The sequence below is a fragment of the Meles meles genome, chromosome 4, assembly GCF_922984935.1.
Source record: "Meles meles chromosome 4, mMelMel3.1 paternal haplotype, whole genome shotgun sequence".
Taxonomy (NCBI): Eukaryota; Metazoa; Chordata; class Mammalia; order Carnivora; family Mustelidae; genus Meles; species Meles meles.
The window spans coordinates 164,331,095-164,346,052 of NC_060069.1; the positions used below are offsets into that span (position 1 = coordinate 164,331,095).

Genomic DNA, 14,958 nt, shown 5'->3' on the forward strand with positions numbered 1-14,958 from the left:
TCACACACGGCCGCCCCGGCAGTGCAAGGACAGCTCAGACCCAAGTTCAACTCCGCCCCCTCTCGGGGCACTTTCATTACCCTGCAGGACCCGCCGGGGGGCAGACCACTTCCCATCTGTCATCCTCCCCGTACAGGCACCCAAACGGCCGTGGCGGGGCAGGGCGGCCTCACGGCACACGGGACACCCAGCTGTGTGGGCCTTAGGACCCTGCCCCTCCGGCAGCCACCCCTGGAGCAGCCAGATAAGCCCAGAGACCCTCGAAGGCTGGGGGCAGCCGGGTCCGCTCTCGCCGGCTCCCCTGGGAGAACACGGGACGACTCTTCACTTCCAGGTCCCACGAAGGGGTGCGGAGCCTCGGCAGGACCTGGCGGACAGCAAAGGCCCCGCAAACGTGTTCTTCCAAACCCGGGTTGCAACACTGAGGCTCACCACAGAGAGCCTGCCTCCCAGCGGTGCCCAGAAGTGCCCACTGTCCCTTCTCCGACAGACAGCCCTGGTGCCAAAGTTGTGCGCTCCCCATGGGCCGCCGGCCTGGCAGAGTCCCCGGCTGGCGTCTGGTGGCTGGGAGGGGAGAACGGTGTCGGTAATGGACTGCGTGGGGCCCAACCCCACAGTCCTGTGCTGAAGGCCTGACCCCCAGAACCTCGGAAGGCAGCTGTATTTGCAGACAGGGTCTTTAGAAAGGAAATAAAGTTAAAATTATGTCTGTCATAGGGTGACCTTCATCTCCTCCAACTAGTGTCCTCATAACGAAAGGGAAACAGACAGGCTCAGGGACAAGCACGTGAGGACACAGGGAGAAGACGGCATCCGTGCGCCCAGGAGACAGTCTCAGGAGGAACCGTCGGCGGGAAGGCCTCGACCTAGGACACCCAGTCTCCACCGAGTCACCTGAGCCACGCTGCTCCTGGTGCTTGCTCTGGCTGCCCAAGCTGACGAGAGCATATCCTAAGGTGCTGGGACCTCTGGGACACACGAGGTGGTGAGGACCGGGGGACAGGCTGCCCCAGCTGGAGTCAGTCCAGACACCCCAACACTGTCATCCTCCCAAACACAGCAGAGGAGCAACCAGAGACCCTCCAATCACAGCCAAGGCCCAGGAGGGTGCCAGCCCCAGGTCCTCCGCCTGACTGTGGGTCCAGGGGGTCACCAGTCGTTCTCAAGACCTCAGGAAAGAGAGGAACCTGATGACTCCAGTGGTGGGGGGGGGCATCAGATCCCAAATAAAGACTCCCCGGGAACCCACACAGCAGCAGGGGCCCTCCTCTCTGTGCCACTGTGCTGCCCCTGCGGTCTGAAATCCCTACTGTGGAACAAGGGACTGGTGTCTTCACTGCACACTGGGCCCTGCAGTTTCTATAGCTGTCCTGCCTGCAGGATCCTTGCCTCAGGATCTGCGTTTGGGAAACCAGCTGCTGGCCCCTTCGGGCAGGAGGAGATAGAGACCGCCCAGTGGGAGGTCCGAGCGCTTGAGGGTCTGGGAGCCCAGCCTGAGCCACAGCCCCTCCCCTCGAGGCTCTGGCCAGGCTTCCTTCCACCAATGCGGGTGGGCACCTCCCGCGGCGCTCTCCATGCCCTCAAAGAGCCAAAGGGAAAGGCACACAGGTAAACAGATTATTTTAATAAGGTGCGACCGTGCCGCGCGGGTGTGGGCGGCGGGCGGGCTGGGCGCCTGGGGTGCACGGCCCCGGGGCGGAGAGAGGCGCCTGCCGCGGCGCCTGCGGCCCTGGGCGCTCCGTCGGTGGACGCGGCCCTTCCCCTGGCCGGAGGGGACACGCAGGAGGCACGCGGCCCCCGGGTTTGGAACAAACACGTTTATTGCAGGAAAGGCGTGGCAGGCGCCGGGGCGGGCTCACCAGGCAAAGAGCGGCTTGTGGTCCTCCTTGGAGAGCTCGCACAGGCAGGTGAGCAGCAGCAGCGAGTCGCCCAGGAACTTGGGGGGCACCACGTCGATGACCAGCTTGCGCAGCGCGGCCGGGCTGCTGTGCAGCGGGTTGGCGCGCAGGTCGGGCCGCTGCTTGAGGATGCCGTAGGTGTTGATGAGGAACTCGCTGAACACCGGGTGCACGTCGCGGTTGTAGCCCAGCCTCTCCAGGCGCGCCGTGAGCGTCAGGTAGCGGTGCGTCAGCTCGCGCAGCTTCTTCTCGTCCACCGACCCGTCCAGGGACTTGACGGACGTCTGCGGGCGCAGCGACCGGGCTTCCTGGGGGGGCTGCGGGCACCGGGACACGCACCCAGAGCCCAGCCCCCTGCCCCGCTGAGCGGCCCCGGGCAGATGGGGTCGGGTCGAGAGGAGCGCGGAGCTCCACCCCTAGTGCAGAGGGGGCCTCTGCTGAGACTGTCCTGGCCACCAGCGGCTGGGGGCTCCTTGCACCCTGTCCCACGGGGACCTCTACAGCCCTCAGCCACCTGCAGGCCCTCAGCAGCGTGGGCACCACGGTGATGAGGCATCCAGGGGACCCTTCCCCCAGGGCAGCAAGGGGAGGGGGGGTCCTGCAGCAAGGGAGGGGACCTGGCAGTGAGAGGACCCAGGGTAGGGACGGGACCCTGGGATAGGAGGGCAACTTGCAGCAGGGCGGCGCCCTGGGGTCATGAGGGGCCCCCCGCAGGTAAGGATCAGGGCAGGGAGGGGACCCCAGGGCATAGAGGCCCACCTGCTTGATCTTCTCGGGGATGTTGGACACGGTGAAACCATACAGCCGGGTCACCCCTGGGAAGACATAGGCCAGGATGCGCCGGTCCAGCTGGAAGGCGATCTCCCCGACTACACGCCCGTCCTTCTCCGCGCTGGAGAAGCTCTGGATCTCTGTGGGGAGTGGAGCTGCTGAGACGGGCCGAGGGTGCAGGACACAGGCCGTCGGGGCCACCTGCCTTCCTCCTCCTGGCGCCCAGGCGTCCATTTTAGCAAAAGGACCAACCTAAGCGCAGCCCGTGCAGGTTTGGGGTGAAACTGCTGTGCCCCTCCTTCACTGCTTCCCTACCCCCAGCGGCGAGGATTCATACAAATGGAGAAGAAAACTTTGACTTTCCTGTTGCCAAAAGGGAGTGGGACCTGTCCTCTTCTCTTAGAGCAACCTGAGTGGCCTGCGATCCTACGTCCTCTCTCTCTGCCGCTCTGATGGACGGAAGCTTCCTTAAAAGCTTGTTCCTACAGCCCACGACTGTCTTGTGCCCCCAACCGCCACCCCAGCACCAGCGAAGGCTGCCCAGGCACCTGGGTCAAAGGGGACCCCTGCTCGCCAGAGGTCCCTCCCCCACGCCCAGATGCGCTCAGTGGCCCGGACGTGGCCCCCTCTTCCTGAGGGCAGGGTGCCCGTTAGCTTGGGAACGCGCAGAGCCCAGCTCTCGGGCGCAGGCGGGTTAGGGAGCCTGGCGTCACACGCAGGCTTCGGGTGTGCTCAGTAACACGGGTCCTCCCTGCACGCGTGGAGAGGGCGCCGGGTTGGGGGGGCCTGCTTTCCACGGTCTCCCTGACCACCAACCTCCCATCCCCACCTGCTTTCCAACCTGGCCCCGCACAGCGGCCTCTGCGCCCTGAGCCGTGGGCCGCACCAGCACCCTTCAGAGCGTGTGCTCCCGCAAACACCCGGTTGGGGGGTGTGACAGCGAGACACCCGAGCGAGCCCAGCCTGCACGCCGGAGCCCCTCCACCGACGGCGCCCCAGCCTCCTGTGGCCTCCGCCGTCCACGCTTTCACCCCACGAGGGACAGCAACACACCCGTTTGCAGAGCCTTTCAAGCCCCTGGGCTTTTCCAAACCCGAGCATGAGGCCGACCCTCCGGGGCGCAGACCCGGAGCCGCCGGCGGGGTCTAGCCGGTGGGCAGGCCGTGCGTGCACAGACCACGTGACCCACAGAGGCTAGAGCCCCAATGCTCAGGACGCCCCACTGCAGCCCCGGAGAGGCCCCTGCGCAGCCGTCTGGGCTGTGAACGCTGCGGGGCCGGGACCGACTGTGCCTGCGGCCGTGGCAGGTCTCTGCCTTCCTTGGCCTCGTCCTGGGCCGGGGGCCACCTAAGCGCCGGGGCCAGCAGGCTGCCCGGCCAGTCACACCCCGGGAGCAAGGTGGTCCCTCCCAGCACCTACCAGCCCGAAGCCCCGCTTCTTAGCTCCTCCCAGGGGAGGCGGCTGACCCGGGGCCACCAGATGGCCAGGGAGGATGGGGGAGGGGAGCAGGCTGGGGAGTGGGAGGGGCCCCAAGGGTGTGGATGCCCTAGGCGAGGGACCCATCTGAGCCACATGCCACAGCCACGTGTGGTGGCGGTGGGCGGGGCCTGAGGATGAAGGGTCCCCTGGTGGGGGACGCCTGCGACGAGCTGAGGCTCCTGAGGCCGAGGAAAAAGGCTGGTGTGACATGCTGGGGACAGGGGCCACAGACGGGAGCCGCAGGATGGGCCGTGGCACCCGACGCAGCCCTGCACCTCCCCGAATATCGTTTCTGAGTGACAGTTCACACAGCACAAAATTCCCTCTTCAAGTGCGCGATTCAGATGTCCTTCTGCACCCACAGCGTCGCACGGTGGCCACTGCGACCCGGGGCCGAAACAAAACCACACCCGCCGCGGTCACACGCCCGCCCCTGAGAACCCCAGTGTGCTTCTGGTCCCTGGGGATGCGTCTGTGCCGGACACCCCCCGTGTCGTCACACAGCATGTGGCCCCGGGTCTGGCGTCCATGCAGCTGTCCCCGCGCTCCATCCACACGCCAGCCAGGACAGCGCTGCATTCCCGCCCACGCTGAGGAACACCGCGTCGTGTGGCCGGACCCCATCCCGGTGATGCCTCTGTTGCCGACAGGCTCGGGGGTAGAAGACAAGGCCGCTGGACCCTCATGTGAAAACCTCTGCGTGGTCAGACGTTCTCAGTCTGGGACTCTGGGACACGTGGCGATTCTACGTTTAATTTCTGGTGAAACGGCAAACCGTGTCTACAGCAACAACGTAGGTGCGTTCCAACATCGCCACTTTGTCACCAATGCCTGTGTCTGTCCCTCGTTTTTGCGGCAGCCCCCCGGGGCGTGCGGCGGCGTCTTGGGGTGCTGTGGTCCCGCGATACCGGGTGTCTCTTCCTGCGCTTGTCCTCCGCTCGCGTGTCCTCTTCGGGCACATGTTCCGCTGTGGTCTTGGCTCATCTTCCGATGAACTCGGAGAACTCGGAGAGTTCTCGGATATCAGACGCCAGCACCTCCACGTCCGACGGGCAAGTATCTTCTCCTGCTCCGTGGGTGGAATTCGCTTTCTCGACATTGTTCCTTCGAATGTGCACGTGTTGGCTTCTGGAAAGCCCAGAGTATAGACTTATCCTTCTGTGGCTCGTGCTTTGGGGTCACATCTGAAAGTCTCTCGCCCGATCCACGGTCGTAGGTTTTATCTCTGTGTTTTCCTCTAAGAGTTTTATGGCTTTGGCTCTTTCAGATTTTTCAAGTCTTTGATACATTTTGAGTTACTTTTCACTTGTGGAGCGAGAGCCGGCTGTGCTCCCGTGTGTGTGTTTGCACACTCGTCCCAGCACCGTCTGTTGCAAAGACCGTCCTCTCCCCGTCGTACCGTCTTGCACAGGAAGCCTGCGGGTGCTTGGGCTTGGTTGCGGACTCTCCGTTCTGCTCCGCTGGTCTCCGCACGCCGGGCCTTCGGACGCCCACGGCTGGCGGTGCTGCAGCGTTGCAGCGAGTTGCGGAGCTGGAAAGCGTGGGTCCTCCAGGGTCGTTCTCCTTTCTCAAGACTCGTTAGCCTCGTCTGGGTCCCTTACCTCTCCGTCTGATTTCAAGATGTTTGTCCGTTTCTGCAAGGAAGCCGGCCGGGATTTTGACGGGGATTTCTGCTGAGCTCGCAGATCAGTGCGGAACCACTGCCGTCTCAGCAACATGAAGACGTCTGGTCCGTGGGCCGACACGCGTTTGCAGCCACAGGTCCTCCTCGCTGCCTTTCAGCAGGGGCGGCGCAGCCGTGGTGCGTTCCCTCCCTCGTCACTCTGCAAGGCTGCAGAAGCTTCCCGGGAGTTAGGGCGGAGAACAGGCTGACAGCAAAGCAGCTCGTCAGGGTGCAGGAGGGGCGCGGCGGCGCGGACTGCCAACTCCCTTCCCTATCACTACGCGTCCCCGCCGGAGCCAGTCTCTCTCCCCAGCCCTGTCTTACAAGCATAACTTAGATGAATAAGTGCTATACGCCTGATATGTTCTAGAAATCATTTCTAGTCCAACCTGGGTCTTCCAAGATCCACCCAAAAATCTCTTCTTCAAAGAAAAAGTCGACAACATTAACAAACCTCTAGCATATCCGGGGAAAGAGAAAGAAGACAAAGACTGTTGCCATCACAAGTGGAGATGGTATCACCGCAGATCCTACAGAGGCTAAAAGGGTAATAATGGAACATTAGGAACAATTCTGTGCTAAAAAATTTTGACAAGATGGATGAAATGGACCAATTCCTTAAAAAACACAAAAGTTAAAAAAAAAAACCCACAAAAGTTCATTATTGTAAGTAAACTGCCAAAGCTCCCTCGAGAAGAAATAGATCATTTGAATAGCTGTATATCAACTAAGAAAGCTGAATTTACAGCAGGGGAAACATTCCTACAAAGAAAATTAAAGGCTCAGGTGGTTTCTGTGGTGAGTTTCACCAAATATCTAAACAGTAAATAATAGGGGTGCCTGGTGGCTCAGTGGGTGAAGCCTCTGCCTTTGGCTCAGGTCATGACCTCAGGGTCCTGGGACTGAGCCCCACATCGGGAATCTCTGCTCAGCGGGGAGCCTGCTTCCTCCTCTCTCTCTGCCTGCCTCTCTGCCTGCTTGTGATCTCTCTCTCTCTGTCAAATAAATAAATAAATAAAATCTTTTGAAGAGTAAATAATACCAATTCTATATCAACTCTTCCAGGTGATTGAAGAGGATGGAGCCCTTTCCACCTCATTCACTGAACTCAACATTAACCCAGTACCAAAACAAAAAAATGACATTAAAAGAAAACTGTAGGCCAATATCCCCCATAGACAGCAAAAATTCTCAACAAAAGTTTAGGAAAATTAAATCCAACAATACGAAAAAGTGTAATACAGGATGACCAAGTGGGGTTTATCTTAGGAATGCAAGTTTGGTTTATGATTCAAAAATCAATCAATGTGGGGAGCCTGGTTGGCTCAGTCAGTAAAGTATGTGACTCTGGATCTTGAGGTTGTGAGTTCAAGTCCCACACTGGGTGTAGAGATTACTTAAAAATAAAAATCTTTTTTTTTTAAATCAGTTTAATTAACAATATTACCAGGTATAGACTACAAATAAAAACAAATGCTCATCTTATTAGATGCAGAAAAAGCACTTGACAAATCCAATATCCATTCATTATAACTCTTAGGAAACTAGGAATTAAAGGGCAGTTCCTCAACCTGATAAAGGACGTCTACAGAGACCTGAGCTAACATCATACTTAGCAGTGACAGAATGAATGTTTTCTTTTTTTTTTTTTTAAGATTTTATTTATTTATTTGACAGACAGAGATCACAAGTAGGCAGAGAGGCAGGCAGAGAGAGGAGGAAGCAGGCTCCCTGCTGAGCAGAGAGCCCGATGCGGGGCTTGATCCCAGGACCCTGGGATCGTGACCTGAGCCGAAAGCAGAGGCTTTAACCCACTGAGCCACACAGGCGCCCCAGACTGAATGCTTTCTGACTAAATACGGAAAACACAAAAATGTCCACTGTCACCATTTCTATTCAACATGTGCTAGAGGTTCTAGTCAAAGCAATAAGACAAGAAAAAATAAAAGGAATACAAACTAGAAATGAAAATAGAAACTTGTCTTTATTCCCAAATGACACAGGATTTCCTAAGGATATCCTAAGGAATCCACAAAAATCTAGAACAATAAATCTAGAATACATAAATGACTTCAGTAAGGTTGCAAGATACAAGGTCATATTTTGTCAGGGTTCTCCAGAGAAATTGAAACAGAACCAACAGGGTGTGTGTGTGTGTGTGTGTGTGTGTGTGTGTGTGTGTGTAAGGAATCAGCTCACATGATTATGGAGACTAACAAGTCTCAAGATCTGCAAGCTGAGTCAGCAAGTAAAGATGTGGGGGGACTGAAAATGTTGCTCTAGGCTAACTTTGTAGGTCTGAGAACCAAGAGAACCAACGGTGTGGTTTCAGTCCAGAGTACTGCAGGCTTACAATTCAAGAAAAAGTGATGTTACAGTTCAAGTCCAAAGTTAGACAGGAGGAATTCTCTCTTCCTCAGGGTAGAAATCAGCCTTTTTGTCCTAGTCGACCTTCAGCTGATTAGACGAGGCCCACCCACACTGGGAGGGCACTGTGCTTATTCAGCCTATTGAATTAAATGTTAAACTCATTTTCTTTCAATGCTTTCACAGAAACACCCAGAATGTCTGACTAAATATCTGGGTACTTCATGGCCCAGTCAAGTTGACAAAATTAACCACCACAGGAATAGATATACAAAAATCAATTGTGCTATTATATACTAGAAATGAACAATCAGAAATTGATAATGATAAAGGCAATACTACTTCCTATAGCATCAAACATGTGAAAATACTAAGGGGCCAATTTAACAAAAACGTGCAAGACTAAACTTAGAAAACTATAAACATTGTGGAAATTTTTAGACAACAAGAGAAATAGAGAGATACACAGTATTCATGGCTCCCAAAGTTCAATATTATAAAGGTGTCATTTCTGTGAAAATTGACCTAATCAATCTGTAGACGCTAGGCAACCCCAAACTCTCAGCAAATTTTTTGTAAAAACGGACAAGCTGAGGGGCACAGCTTGAGGGTGGCTCAGTCAGTTGGGCATCTGGCTCTTGATTTCGGCACAGGTCTGATCTCAGGGTGGTGGGATCAAGCCCCACATTGGCTTCATGCAGTGGCAAGTCTGCTTGAGTTTCATTCTCCCTCTCACTCTGCCCCTCCCCACTTCTAAAAGAAAGAAAGAAATCTTAAAGGAAAAAAAGTTGATTCTAAAATTCACGTGGAAACGCAAAGGACCTAAAATAGCCAGAACAACTTCAAAAATGGAAAGCAAAGTTGCAGGACATAGACTACCTGGCGAACAGTCTTACCCTAAAGCTACGGTAATCGAGACAGCGCGCATCGGAACCAACACGGACAGATAAATAGAATATCATGGAGGATCCAGAAATACACACACACATACATGGACAGAAAGGGAGGCAACTCAGTGGAGAAAGAAATCGTCTTTCTGAGCCCTGGTGCTGGAAGCAGCTTCTAGCGCGAATCTCATACCGTGTACCAAAACCGACTTGAAATTGATCTGAAACCTAAATGTAAAACCTGAACCCATAAAACTTCTAGAAAAACACACAGGAGGGAATCTTTGTGACCTTCAGTGTGACAAAGATTTCTTAAATAGGACAGAACAAGCATGAACTCTATAAAATAAAAAAAATCAATAAACCAGACTTCATCAAATTAAACAGTTTTTCTCTTCCAAGAACACTTGTGCAAATGGAAAAGCCACAGATGCGTTTGCAAAGCTTATGCCCAGAAAGGGACTTGTGTGCGGACTATATGAAGAGGACGAAGAAAGCAACTCATTTTTTTTAAGAGACAAAACATTTTTTTTTAAAGATTTTATTTATTTCACAGACAGAGATCACAAGTAGGCAGAGAGGCAGGCAGAGAGAGAGGAGGGAAGCAGACTTCCTGCTGAGCAGAGAGCCTGATGCGGGGCTCAATCCCAGGACCCTGAGATCATGACCTGAGCCGAAGGCAGAGGCTTTAACCCACTGAGCCACCCAGGCGCCCCTTAGAGACAAAACATTTCAACAGAAGCAGCCCCAGACCCTGACCGCCCAGCCACACTCTTCTCCCTCTGCTGGAAAATGGAGACGCTCCGGCCAGCGGGCCACCAGCCCCCTCCCCCACCCCCCACCAGCTGCCTGCCCCCACACCCCGGTGCCCGCCCCGGTGCCCACCCCTTGCTGGGCCGTACCGTTAAGGTAGTAGCTCCTCCTGGTCCTGTCCCCAGAGGGCAGGCTGCTCTCCGAGAAGCACACTTTCTTGGGCCGGACCATCTCCCTGGGCTCCAGCAGGGTCTTGTCCGCCAGCGGGTCCTGCAAGGGGCTCAGGAGTGGGGACAGTTTCCTGTCAGTGCCTCGGGGCACACGCAGCTCGGGGGAACTGAGGAAAGTCTTGAAGGGCACCTGGCTGGAGGTGGCACAGCCGGGGGAAGCGTCGTCCTCACTGGAGATGGGGGCGTGCGAGCACAGCAGGTCCTCCAGGGAGGACGTCTGCAGCTGGGAGGGTGCGTCGGGGGCACTGGCGAACCTTCCAAAGTCTGCAACTGGGGTGGGGGGAGGGGCGGTCAGGCTGTGTTCCCGAAGCATCCGTGAGGAGGGAGAGAATACGGAAAAACTCCCGCATGCCCAGCCTCTGGCGATGACACCCTACCCCGTGCCTCAGGGCCCTCCTCCTCCCCCCAGAGAAGATGGCCCTGGAAGGAAGGGAGCCGCCAGCCTCACGTTCGTTGGTGGGGCGAGCGTGCGGGCCTGCGTGCGCTTCCTGCCCACCCGTCCATCCACACACAGTCCCGAGGGACCCGGATCTACTTTTAGAAGCTCGCGTAGGTGGTGCCGTCCTATACGTGGTTTGTTCTGCCCCGTACCCTTCGGCCCCGGCTTTGTGGGAGTTTATCCATGCTGAGTCGCCAGGTTGCTTACCTGAGACATGTAACCAGTTCCTGCCAGTGTCTCTCTCACACACACACACACACACACACACACAGCAATTTTCACATCTGTCGCTCTGGGGATAGACATGAGGACAGTTCCTGGTTTCCTCGAAAAGCAAAGCTATGATCAGCATCCCCTGATGGCCTCTTTGCTCAGGGAGCACCCTGCGGGGTCTGCGCCGGGCTCGGGCGTGCCCGGCACTTTCTCTGAGTCCTACACGAGTAGAATGTAGACCCCCCGCAGCTTCGCCGGTCCTCGGTAAGCAAAGACCAGGCCGATGACACCACATGGCTTTTCCCTAGTCCCCGGTGGCACTGAGCACCTTGTCAAATGCTTATTAGCCCCTCGGGTTTTCTCGAGGGGAATCCTCTCTGCCTTTTCTCGGCTCCTCCTAGCTTTCTGGGGGGCAGGTAGGGCCTGAGGACTCTATATGCAACGGCTCTTGCGGCTCTAGTTGGCGGAAAGTGCTGACGCGCCTTCTCCCCGTCCGTGCCCTGCTTGCATTTTCATGTTTCATACGGACCTGTCGTGCAGAATTTTCAAATTACAATGTCATCCACTTGAACCGATTGATTCTTTCTGTGATTATAAAATCCTTCCCTCTTCCCATACGACACACTTGCTCTCCTAGCGATGAGGCGAATGTTTGCTCGGAAAGCAGTGTCTCAGGAGCTGTGACGGAGAACGGGCAGGGCGCGGCTGGCTCGCGGAGGGGACAGCCCTTGGTCTCGGGGTTGCTGGGGTGGAGGTTACTTACGTGAATAGAACTTCAAAAAAAAGAAAAATTGTATCTGAAAAACTACCTCCTCGGGAACACCTAATCAGCCTCCGCCAACGTCCTCCCAGAAACAAGCCTTCGAAACAAAGAACCGCCCTCAGGAGGTCTTGCCTCCCGTCCGCCCGCACGGGCTCCTCACGCAGGGGCAGCGGCTGCGCGACCTTCCGCGGGCCTGTTCTGAAGGGGCTTCTGCCGTGCTCCGCGGGCCTGGGCTTCCTTTCGCTCCTGTTCAGTGAGCGGCGATCCGCCGTCACAAGCGTCCAGTGAAGTTGGTCGGCATTAAAACAACAATTTTTAATCGTCAGTCAAGTCCAAAAAGCGCACATTTGCAGGTTACGTTTCGGGGAAGCTATAAATGACTAAGAAGCGTCGGCACAAAATTCCGTGTCCTCAGCGGGAAAGCGCTCGCCCAAGTAAGGGTCACATCAAGGAAGAAACGAAGAAACCGTTACTGAGCAACGAGAAGATCACAACACCGTGCGTGACGACGTCAGGACACCAAAACTGTATTTGGATTGAAATTAGGAGTGTAAATGCTTTAATTACTTTTAAAAATCATCAAAAAGTTTAACATTCCGACCAGGACACGAAGAGGAACTCCTGAACAGAAAATCTAGACGCAGCAGACACGAGCGCAGGAGTACCCGGGGGAGCCCCACGGAGCGTCCACAGGGCAAAGCTGCGGACAGTGACTTTGTGGAAACAGAAAACACGGCGATGAAACGGGAGGAGAAAAGCGGCTTCAGGAGGGGTGGGGGTCACCGCACCACCCCAGGACCCCAGCAACGTGAGAGCTCGGCGGGAAGGTGCTTCTCGACGACTCAGTAAGAAGCAGAAAATCTAAATGGACCAATAGGCAAAGAAGAAAAATCTAGACGTTACAAAACCACTGTGCTCCGAGGGCACGGGCCTGACAGTAAGGTCCTTCAGGTTCCAAGCGACTCCTAGTCGCCACACCGCAGGAGCTAGGGCGGGACACTGGGACGTGAGAGCCTGCATGATGGATGTCGTAAACTGGTCACAGCTCGGGTGCCGAACTCCCACACAGGAAACCACAGACGGAAAACCGAAGCCCAGACTCCCGTAGGAGCAGAGTCCCGGGATCCTGAGGGAAGCCCCATCCCGGCGGGCTCCAGGGCACCGCCTGAGCTCCCGGCCCCAGGCCTCCGGATGGAGCGGTCCGCGGGCCACAGCCGAGGGCACCCCACCACAGCCACACCGGGGTCGGTTTCGATTTTTCTTGCTCTTTAGAAAGGTCTAGAAGCGTCCTCCCAGTGCCCAGCCTGCGAGCCCCCACCCCAGGCTCCCCTGCCGGCCGCCGATGCCAGGGTTCTGAGAACCAAGGGCAAAGACAAAGGCGTAATTAACCAGCACACACCGTGACCTCCTCTAAAGTGGTCCTGGGCACGCGGTGGGGGTGTAGACTCGGAGCAAATAGACCGAAAAACCGAGCGGCGTGCAGGTAGCGGCTGGTGCGGGAGCCGGGCGCCTTCCCCGGGAGCACGGGGTGTGTGGCCGGGGGTCGCGAGGGGCCCCGGCGGTGTCCAGGGTGCCGGCGCTGCGGGCTGGTGGAGCGTGTCCAGCAGCGGCCACTTCAACAGTTCATAGTCCCCAGCCCCGGACTCCAGGGTTTCCCGCCGTGACCCCGGCGGCAGGTCTGCTGTGCCCTGGCTGGCCTGGTGGGGACCGTGGGGACATCGACGTGCACACAGCTCAGCCCGGCGCGGGGAAGCCCCGCCAATGCCCGACAGGCACGTGCACACACCCACCACGCGTTCCAGGGAGAAAGTCAGGAAAAGGCCGGCAGTGACTGCCCGCGGGAATGGGGCAGGACCCGGGGCCGGCCTGGACGCTACAGCTCCCGGGGCATTTGTGCGTTTGCCGCCGGCTCATGTGGTTGAACAGAGAAAACGGGCTTTCAGACGCGCCCTGCTTTGAAGGCAGATGGTAGGGGACCGTGAGAGATGTGAGCTGTTGCTGGGGCAGCTCCCTTCTGCCCTTGAACTCCGCCGCCGTGCAAGCGCACCTCCAAACTCCAGTCCTCCAGCAGCCTGAGGGCCAGGGCCAGGCCCGGAGGCCACGTCCCAAAGCCCCGGGCATGGGATGGCCCCTCCCCGAGGATGGCCGGGGCTCCCAAACTGGGAAGGCCTGGTGGCCCGAGGAGCTCCTGCTAAGACTGGTGTCCTGCGAGGTCTGGGCTTGTCGGGGGTGACCCACGGGCAGGGTGCCAGCTGCCACCCCAGAGACTCCACCCCAGTAAGGCCCTGACCGGTGTCCCCCCCAAGGGACTCGGCCAGAGTCAGAGTCCACACCTTTGCCGACCAGGCGCCGGGAGTTGGGGGGGGTAAGGAAGGAGGGCCCTGGGGCTCCTGCTGCTGCAGACCAGGGGTGGCTCTGAGTCGTCAGAGGAGGCCACAGCCTGACCCGATTCTCAGGACAGCACCGCCCAAGGGCACCCCTGGTGGCCCCAGAAGGCAACACGGAGCCCCGTGTTGGGATGTCAAGGCCCTGGGAGGCCGGTCTGCCTCCGCAGGCTTCTGGTGACAAGCATGTGCCTGGGCTGCTGGTGGGAGCTCAGCACTGGTGGGGACCAGGGCTTTCTCCAACTGCCCCTCTGGGCGTCACTGTCCCCTCCTGCCACCACCACCGCCTCCATCCCCCACCGCCACCCCCTGCTTGCTCCGAGCTCCCTCTCCAGGTCCCCCTTGAGGCCGAAGGAGTCCGGGTGCCATGAAGGACCCCGGGGACCTGCTGACTCACTGGGCTTCGCACCCACGAGCTCCGTGCGGGGGGCTGGTGGGTGGCAGCCTGACGTGGGGCTAACCCCCACCCCGTTTTCTGGATGCGACTTCATGGCCAGAAGGGCCTTACCTGAGGACACGCAGCAGAATGGGGAGCCAGGTCTCGGCTTACTCAGACCTGAGGGAAGGAAGCGGGCCCGAGACCCCCTGCGTCAGCCAGCCGGGCCCTGGCCGCGAGCTGCGGCCTCCCCTCGGCTCCCGGAGCCCAGCAGCCGGCCGGCTCCCGCCGCCCCGGCCCGCGGCCTCACCTGCGCTCCCGGGGGAGCCGTCCTCGGGGTAGGCGGGTCCCTTGGTGAAGAAGAGGTCCCGGCCCCCGAGGCCGCCGCGCTCCTGGCAGCTCTCGCTGAGCAGGCGCTTCAGCATCTGGTTCTCCTTCAGGAGGCGCACCTGCTTCTTCAGGTCCGCGTTCTCGCTCAGCAGCCTGTTCATCAGCTCGCTGCCCTCGGCCATGGCCACGGCCTTCTGCGCTCACGTGTGGGCCCGCGGCCCCATGGAGGTGGAAACGCAGAGCCCGCGGGTGCTCCAGAAACGCCCGGCCCGGAGCTCCAGGGCGGCCCGGCCTTCCGCAGCCTTGTGATGTCGCCTTAAAGAGCCGGGCCCCCCGCTTCCCCCGCAGACCCTGCCCCTGGGACCAGCGCGGACACACCGCTTGGGGCCGACAGGGAGCGCGTGG

The 14,958-nt window shown here is 58.1% G+C and overlaps 1 protein-coding gene across 1 annotated transcript; it reads right to left on the reverse strand.

Annotated features, from left to right (window-relative positions):
* Nucleotides 1-1,855: 1,855 nt before the first annotated feature.
* Nucleotides 1,856-14,735, reverse strand: SPATC1L (spermatogenesis and centriole associated 1 like). The gene is made up of 4 exons (XM_046001345.1): nt 14,534-14,735; nt 9,968-10,318; nt 2,658-2,809; nt 1,856-2,182 (listed from the first exon to the last, which is right to left on the reverse strand). The coding sequence occupies exons 1-4, from the start codon at nt 14,733-14,735 to the stop codon at nt 1,856-1,858; spliced, it is 1,032 nt and encodes a 343-aa protein (XP_045857301.1).
* Between the last annotated feature and the right edge of the window lie 223 nt (nt 14,736-14,958).